The 8,634-nt window shown below is 36.8% G+C and overlaps 2 protein-coding genes across 2 annotated transcripts; both read right to left on the bottom strand.

Moving 5' to 3' along the window:
- Positions 1–93: 93 nt before the first annotated feature.
- Positions 94–5,575, bottom strand: LOC112048232 (target of rapamycin complex subunit lst8). The gene is made up of 7 exons (XM_024085693.2): positions 5,247–5,575; positions 4,567–4,719; positions 3,341–3,402; positions 2,929–3,082; positions 2,532–2,722; positions 2,233–2,375; positions 94–1,776 (listed from the first exon to the last, which is right to left on the bottom strand). The coding sequence occupies exons 1-7, from the start codon at positions 5,373–5,375 to the stop codon at positions 1,661–1,663; spliced, it is 948 nt and encodes a 315-aa protein (XP_023941461.2). The 5' UTR covers positions 5,376–5,575; the 3' UTR covers positions 94–1,660.
- A 610-nt stretch (positions 5,576–6,185) lies between these two features.
- Positions 6,186–8,125, bottom strand: LOC112048221 (high mobility group protein D). Its single transcript, XM_052885501.1, has 4 exons — positions 8,103–8,125; positions 7,586–7,748; positions 7,351–7,497; positions 6,186–7,151 (listed from the first exon to the last, which is right to left on the bottom strand). The coding sequence occupies exons 2-4, from the start codon at positions 7,733–7,735 to the stop codon at positions 7,083–7,085; spliced, it is 366 nt and encodes a 121-aa protein (XP_052741461.1). The 5' UTR covers positions 7,736–7,748; positions 8,103–8,125; the 3' UTR covers positions 6,186–7,082.
- Between the last annotated feature and the right edge of the window lie 509 nt (positions 8,126–8,634).

Genomic DNA, 8,634 nt, shown 5'->3' with positions numbered 1-8,634 from the left:
CTGCACCACGGAGAACGTCAAAATATATCTATATATTAAAATTCAGTGTAAAGTATACTATATAATTTAAACAAAATGAATGTAAACAAGAAGACAATTACATAACCTTGTATGTATTTTGTCAAAAACAATATTTACAAGTTAAAGTTTACATATTTACAAAGTAATAGTAAATGCACCAATTTCAAACTAAGAGGTATTTACATACACCTATAACTACAGCCTAATCTATATCTTATGAATATGGCAGTAGTGATGTTATAAATATTACAAAAAACAGTATTTTATTATACAGGATGCTCGGGAGTATTTCCCCTAACTTCAAGGTGCTGACGAGACCACTCATAGAAATCGAAACTGCATAACTAATCTTTTTAACACTAAAAAATAAAAACGTTTATGTTTTCATACAAAGCAATTCAAATAATTCCGACTATCCATATAACACACGCCTTTTTTCCTTGTATTTTAAATACGTCAAACGTGGCTACGTCATAATTATAAGGGACACAATTTCAGATCTATTTACAAAAGAAATATTTTTTACTCCGAAAATATTCGTTTTAGAACAAATGTTTGAGACATTTTTAATTAATTTTCCTTAAAGCATATACAATATAACCATAGACTTATGGGAATTACTCCCGAGCACCCTGTATAGAGGCTTTTAAAGGGCACAATATTATTCTTATATTTTAATTAATTGGAATTATTAATTCCCACTGTCCTTAATGACAATTAAAACAGGATGATTTTTTTATTGATTTTAATCAAATCCGTCGCGGTGAAAGGTAGGAACACATGGTTTTTCCTCCGCCATGGTGTTCAATAATATTGAAACCTCGCAAATAATTGTAACTACAAATCCCCCATAACTTTACAAGAGTTTCACTGTACCATTCATCTTTTTTTTCATTCTTTACAAGATAGGCCTAGACTACGTTCTCACCTGATGATAAGATGATGATGTAATCCGGATTGGATCATCACTTGGAAGCGGATGAAAGCAGGCTAAGTCACGGCCGAAGCCTCCTACCAGCCAGACCTGGACCAATTAAGAAAACCTCAATCGGTCCAGCTGGGATTCGAACCCAGGACCTCAGTCTTGGAAATCCACAGAGTATGACACTGCGCCACGGAGGACATCATAATATATCTATTTATAACAATGTAGTATAAGGTCTATACCATAATTTACAAAGCTTAATGCATTTTTCACCAACATCTGACAAACCCGAGAGGCATCAAGCACCCAGTTCCGACAAAATATTGTTGTTTTCAGTAGTTTTCACTAAAAATTCATCTTCAACATGTTGATATCATAACCTCTAATGCAGTGGCGTAGCTAGGTAACCAAGAGCCCTGGAGCAAATAAAAAATAAGGCCCAACTATTACTGTACTATTCAGTAAATATATCTATACTAATATTATAAAGCTGAAGAATTTTGGTTGGTTGGTTGAACGCGCTAATCTCGGAACTTTCTCATTTAAAAAAATATTTCAGTGTTAGATAGCCCATTTATCGAGGAAGGCTATATATTATCCCCGTATTTATTGTAGTATAAAGTTCGTTTGATCGCGTGTTTCTGGTAAGGATTCGAGAGTCCCTGGGTAGCTACACCATTGCTCTAATGCATTTGAGTCGTATTAACAATTATTTCAAACAGCCTGGTCCCTAAAAGCCAGCGCGGTGATTGGTTTCTGGTGGCCGCAGTACTCTCGCTCCAGTGTCCCCTTCTCCAGGTCCCACAGCCGAGCGTAGCTGTCTGACGAACCTGATGGAGTACATGTACACTGTTATAGGCTTTTAAACTATTAGATACTAGCGGAAGCCCGCGACTTCGTCCGCGTGGAATTTAGTTTTTCACAAATCCCTCGGGAACCACTGACTTTTCCGGGATAAAATGTAGCCTATGTTAATCCATGCTATAATATATCTCAATACCAAATTTCAGCTAATTCGGTTAAGTAGTCGAGGCGTGAAAGAGTAAAAACACAAACTTCACACACATAGAGAATTAAGAAAATTCTCAGGTTTCCTCACGATGTAGCTCGCGCAGCTCGCGCATCAGCGTCCAGTCGCTGGTGCGTGCGCGTGCGTGTGTATGTCCTGTGAAGAGATACCGCGAGTCCAGCGTGAAGGCGGCGTCCCACACCCAGCGCTGGGTCTCGTGGCGCAGCTCGCGCATCAGCGTCCAGTCGCTGGTGCGTGCGCGTGCGTGTGTATGTACCTGTGAAGAGATACCGCGAGTCCAGCGTGAAGGCGGCGTCCCACACCCAGCGCTGGGTCTCGTGGCGCAGCTCGCGCATCAGCGTCCAGTCGCTGGTGCGCCACACGCGCGCTGAGCAGTCGCCGGACGTCGTCACCAGCATGCTGTTGAACATTGTTATGACATTGTATTATCAAAACCAATATCTACATTCTACACTAATAAAGAGATTTGTATTTTTGTATGTAACGAATAAATGCCCCTGTTGTTGTATAGAGGGGTCGGAGTCAGTCCCCTGTCACAACGAATGAATCACTCACGTGGAGTCGGGGCTGAACTTGCAGCGCAGCGCGTACTTGTCGTGCGCGCGCAGGTGCTTGCGCGGCACGGGGCGCGGGGGGGAGCCGCCCAGCGACCACACGTAGCAGTTGCCTTTGTTGTTGACCGCTGCCATCATCTTGCCCTCCGGGTCGATTGCGATATCTTGTATGCTGCTCTCCGCTTCTGGAATCTTATATCAAACTTTTAAATATCACAATTTGTATCTATATGCACATCTCTTGAGAATGTTCAATGAAAATGCATTGTATTGTAGGATTTTTTATAAACTATATATTTTTAATAAAAATGAAAAATCAAAATCAATCATCAAATGTAGCTAGAAGTAGTAAAAGCTTAATAAAAGTATAAAAAATAAAAATGAAAAAATTTGACTACCAGTTGTTCATTGTGATCAGTCTTCAAATCCCAAATGTGTATGATGCCGCTCTGACCGCCCACCATGATCTGCGACTGGTCAGGATGGAGCACCACAGCGTTCACTGGAGCTGGAACTTGGAATATCTGTTGGCACTGGAATGGTCGACCTGCTCTAGAAATAAGAAGTATATGTATATTTTATTGACTCTTTTTAACTTCTCACCCACATAGTTCCCATTCCTGTGAGAATTTGGGGATAAAATACTATAACCTATGAAACACTACAAATTTTACCTCTATAATATTAGTAGTTTTTAAAAAAAAATAATAATATTAGTGTAGATATATTATCTCAAGAGATTATGACCTACAGCTGGCAAAGTTTTGACTTTGTTTTGAAAACTTGAGTGACAGCTTTCCTATAACTAACCTCAAGTCCCATATCCTTGCTGTGCAGTCCTCTCCGCCTGTGTACATCCATTGTCCATTTTCCTATAAAGAATTATTTAATTTTTTTATACATAGGTGTATACTAAGTCACTTATATTTTTTGTCTGGTGGGAGGCTTCAGCCATGGCTAGTTACCACAGTACTGGCAAAGACATATTGCCAAGCAATTTAGAGTTCTGGTATGGTGTTGCGCAGAAACCGAAATAGGTGTGGGCGTGCCTAACAAGTTAGCCTGCTTCCATCTTAGATTGTATCATCACTTATCATCAGGTGTGATTGTACTCAAGGCCTATAACTTGTAAAGAATAAAAAATATAGGCCTACAATGTGTATTGAAAGAGAATAAAATATAAATATAAATAAATATACTTAAACAATACACATCAGTATCTAGCCCCAAAGTAAGCATACAGAGTAGCTTGTGTTATGGGTGCTAAGATAGTTGATATTATAATATTCATATACATTTGTCATTTATATACTACATATAAATACTTATATAATGTATAAATACACACAGACACTGGAAAACACCCATGCTCATCACACAAATATTTTCCAGTTGTGGGAATCGAACCCACGACCGTGGATGCAGAAAGCAGGGTCACTACCCACTGCGCCACGCGGCCGTCAGAATGACACTATAAATAGGAAATATTTAATATTGCTGACTATTTTGTCCCATCAACTACAAAGAAAAAGAATATAAGCGAGAATTATTGCTTATATTCTTCTTTCTTTCATTGTGATGACAAATTCATGACGAAAAATCTTGAAGAGCATATCTTAATTAAAAATGGAACTATAATAATAATCTGTGTCATTATATGGCAGACATTCATCTTGCTTGCTTGCCAGCCAACTCTCATTAGAGCAGAGTGCTGGGTTGAAACTCCATATTTCCTCCTATAAGGAGGAAGGCTTGGCCATTATCACAGTCTATATTAGTGGGCCACTAATATAGGCTGTGATAATGATGATTACATCTTGCCTATTTCACATTTAATAACAACCATGACAATATGATGTCATTTCAATAGAATAGGTATTCATCATCATCTTCATCATCACTATGTGCTTCATCATCATCAGAATTAAGTTTGACTGTAAATACACAAAAAGCTTTCAACTCCAAGTTGCTTCAGTTGTAGACAGTTGTATCAGAAAAGGTAATAATAAATTTTGAAAAAAGATTTTGACTCAAACCTGGAAGCCAACTCTGGATACATTTTTGATGACTCCTTCAAAATTCATGACAGGATCGGGGTTAGCACTGGCCAGGTCATACATCCGGATGTGCTGGTACCCACACGCTGCAACCATTTGGCTGTTTGGGTTTATTTCCAAATCATTTACTTGCTGAAAACAAAAAAATATGTTGAAGTATCTGGTGTTACTTTGTGACAATGTTTTTTTTTAAAAGATCAGTATGCATAGCAGACAGACTGCTGTGTTCCAGTATAAAAAGAATACTTTTTGGTGTAATTACAATTTTTTGTGGCTTATCACCTGTGGCTCAAGTTGATTGACAATGGATATAGGCCAGTAATTTATAACAGAGCAACATCTTTACATGCCCAGTAAAAATGTTGCTCTGCTAAGGGATGATTATCCACTAACGATTAATTCATCTCCATTGTCCATCAATCATTGACGCATCATAAATATAGGCATTTTGATAATGCACATAATCTGATGTCTAATCATAACACTACTAATGTTAACCCAACATACTGGGTGAGAGTTCTAGCAGCTTTGTCAGATTACTCTATGATATGAGCTAACTGCTAAAGCATCAAAGGACTTATTGAGTTAAGAGTAAGCGATGTCGTCTTTTATAGGTTAATTTACATTAGTAACTAAGACATTCAAATATTTCGGGTTACCGAATCAGGATGCTGCATAGTCCGTAAGCAAACGCCACTGTGTGCTTGCCATAACTTTATTGTGTGGTCGTATCCTCCGGTAACCAGCGCTACCTGAGATCCACTCCCACCGGTTCCGTCTCCAGCCATTTTTTCAGTGACAGTATAAAGTGTTTTAACTAAGTCCTTAAAAGTTATGAAATCGTAGCGAATTTATAACATTAATTAAATTATTTGGTTTCTAATAGTAAAGCAAGTTGTTTATTGTTTTCATTTCATGGTTTTCATCACAGACTTATTACGGTAAACGGTTTTCATTTCACCACAGACAGAATACAGTGGAATACAGATCACAGAATAATAGATTAGATATCATAAGATACAGATTAATTAACAGAATGTTTTTTTTTTTCACTTTTCAAACCTTCTACCACAGACTTCAACCCAAAAAGTGTATTATCTATGCGTCAACTGACGTTAACTAAAGACAAAGAGTAAAAGAGTTTTAGCACAAACGTCAAATGAAGGAGCTTTATTTTACGAAGGGTAAGAATGTAGTACTTTGTCTGTACAACCCACAGGCACAACATAAACTTAAAAGTACGATTCCTCTGAGTGCGGTAGCTTCATTACTCTATGGGTTGCATAGACCACACTGTTCTATTCAAATATTTGTCTATGGCTAACGACGTCATAAGAAATCGATTACCCATCGAAAACAAAATGGCGTAGGTGGTCAAAAAACCATGATTGAAGCAACTGCCTGCCTACGCAGTACACAAGTCGCATTAGCACATTGTGTTCATTAGATGGAATGAAGAATGAAGTAGGGAGACACTAATGATCACAATTTATCATTAGCCAAGTATTCCAGAAAAAAATTAACAGTACCCAATTCACTAGTGTAGTTGTAGTATCTAGGAATAAAATTAGTGAGGTAAAGAAGAATGAAAAGACAAATTGAAAAATAGAATCTTATATGAAATTACTTTATTGAACATGTAAAATCCGTATTGACATGAGGAATGCTATTTCTCATTTATAAAATAACACAAATGTAAAATTTCAGAGACTAATCACATTGAAAACCTACCTATAACTAAAAATACAACATACACATCAATTTCCTAAACAGTCTGAGCTCAAGAACCAGACTGATCTCTTACCTTAAAGTTTGGTACCATTATAAGCATTGAAATTTACAATGAAAGAGGTAGGTTTAATTAACAATAAGCCGTCACATCTTTCATGGAATTGTCTCTAATTTTACATATTGATATAGTTTGACCAAAACTATTGCCTGTTAAGAGCAAAATAAATCTATGACGTAAAATATACTTATGGCATATCAAATTTAAAGCACAGCTTTACGGCAAAATGGTTGTAGTAGACATAAGTTTTGATTAAACCATTCAAAGTATATTTAAAAGGTGAGCATCCAGAGTCACAGCGAACTTAACGAGGGAGGGCTAACTGTACAATTCCCCAGTGTATACATGCTAACACTTAAACATTATTTTTTTTAGGCTTGGAAAACCCAGAGGTATACCTAGCCTGCGGTGAAACTTTCCAAACTCTGCACACTTAAACCTAAACACTAAAATACTATGACAAAAGACCATAAGTAGTAAATAACACCTGTCAAATAATCAACAATTTCATCATATCGACCAAAATTCTCCATACAAATTGTTAATTAAACATTTTTTTGAATCAATAATAATTAATCTGTAATACTCATATAAAAATTAAGAACATGTAATTACAGACTTTGGAAAGTCAGTCCGATTTTACTTTGTTAATAAATTAAATCCAGTAAATTTAATCAATATGAACAGAAATGCCTATGTTAGGAGATCATTCGCTCTCTTCCTCCTCGTCCTCAGCACCATCCTCATCATCAGACTCCTCCTTCTTCTTTTTGGCCTTCAAAAACAAATTGTATGATCAAATTACTTGTTGTGTCAATTTTAAACACTATCTTTCATTGATAAGGTACAATAAATATCACTCTTGTGATAACAATTTCATTGCAGCAAAATAACAGAAATTGTAAAGATATTACTAACAATTTAAAAATACAGTAATACATTTAGCAAAGAGATATATAAATATATATACTCACAGGTGCAGGTGCTTTCTTGCCCTTCTTTCCTCCTCCTCTCTTTTGTGGCTTTTTGCCACCACTATCACCACCTCCTCCATTGGCATTATAGGACTCTAAATCTTTAGTGTACTGTTCCTTCGCTTTTGCCGCCTTTTCTTCCCAAACCTGCATAAATAAAGAAAAGTATAACAATTAGGCCATGACCTCTAAACAAAGACTTCGAAATAATTTTGTTATTAAATATAAAACTTACACTCTTGTCTTTCATTGACCTCCATATTTCACCTCCCTTTTTGGCTATTTCAGTGACTTTAAGCCCGGGATGTTCAGACTTGATCTGTTCTCTTGCACTGTTTAACCAAATCATGTACGCAGACATAGGACGCTTCGGCTTGTCCGTCATTTTAACTTTTTTCCTGAAAGAAAACAAATCGTGTTTAATGATTTAAAGCGCGGCAACAGGTTATGAAGCTCAAACACGATTATCTTTCGTGCTAACGTGCAACCACGCCACCATAAGCTTTCCACGAGAAGCGTTTTGGCGGGAAACCGTTAAGTCGCTTTATTTTAGGAAAATTCAAGATCCAGGCACTAAATTATGTAATAATACGCTAAAATACACTAATTCCACTTAGTTTTAATGCAATAATCGATGAAATTAGTTATCGCCCCATACAACGAGTTCACTGGCCTATGCTTCAATCGAACGAGCCATTTTGTTTTCTCATATTGTGTTGAAAATACGCATTATCTTTAAATGACATAATTACCACACTAATCTCAATGTATTCAACAATCAATCGTAGAAGAACTGTTTCAGTCGTTCAATGGAAAAGAGTAGAGAAATTAATTATTTAAAATAGGGCGTCCTTTCCCATACCCACGCGTACTGAAAAGTAAGGCGAAGCCTATGGCCATGTTTGACTCAAAATTCCAACGTGGATTGAGACATATTAACACGAATTGAGCACTAATAATCACAATTAAGCTTATTAAAACACAGAAGTTTAATTAGAATATTGATTAGACTTACCTGATGGCAAAAATTTTGAAATTATTTTTGAACTGGTACACAACCAAACTGCAGACGTAAAGAACCAGAAGAAAATGTATGGAGCTCGAAGTAATGTTCCCAGAGCAAGCTAGCTTGGGGTCGTCTCGCGTCGCTACAAACGCGCCATCTACAACGTCTCTGATTGGCTGACGCAAACAATTCTACCAACTATACGAACTTACGGAAGCATCTTGTACTACGTATATCCGTAAAGTACAATGATTTATCTACATTGGAAATAGATTCTT

This window comes from Bicyclus anynana, chromosome 14, assembly GCF_947172395.1.
Source record: "Bicyclus anynana chromosome 14, ilBicAnyn1.1, whole genome shotgun sequence".
Classification (NCBI taxonomy): domain Eukaryota; kingdom Metazoa; phylum Arthropoda; class Insecta; order Lepidoptera; family Nymphalidae; genus Bicyclus; species Bicyclus anynana.
This window is presented reverse-complemented; position numbering and strand designations above follow the sequence as displayed.

Coding starts and splice junctions, on each gene's coding strand:
- LOC112048221 (XM_052885501.1), bottom strand. CDS start 7,735: ATGACGGACAAGCCGAAGCGTCCTATGTCTGCGTACATGATTTGGTTA. Junction 7,498..7,585: donor GGTCAATGAAAGACAAGAGT/GTAAGTTTTATA, acceptor TTATTTATGCAG/GTTTGGGAAGAAAAGGCGGC. Junction 7,152..7,350: donor GCAAGAAAGCACCTGCACCT/GTGAGTATATAT, acceptor TTGTTTTTGAAG/GCCAAAAAGAAGAAGGAGGA.
- LOC112048232 (XM_024085693.2), bottom strand. CDS start 5,375: ATGGCTGGAGACGGAACCGGTGGGAGTGGATCTCAGGTAGCGCTGGTT. Junction 2,723..2,928: donor CTGATCACAATGAACAACTG/GTAGTCAAATTT, acceptor GTTTGATATAAG/ATTCCAGAAGCGGAGAGCAG. Junction 1,777..2,232: donor CTCGCGGTATCTCTTCACAG/GTACATACACAC, acceptor GTACTCCATCAG/GTTCGTCAGACAGCTACGCT.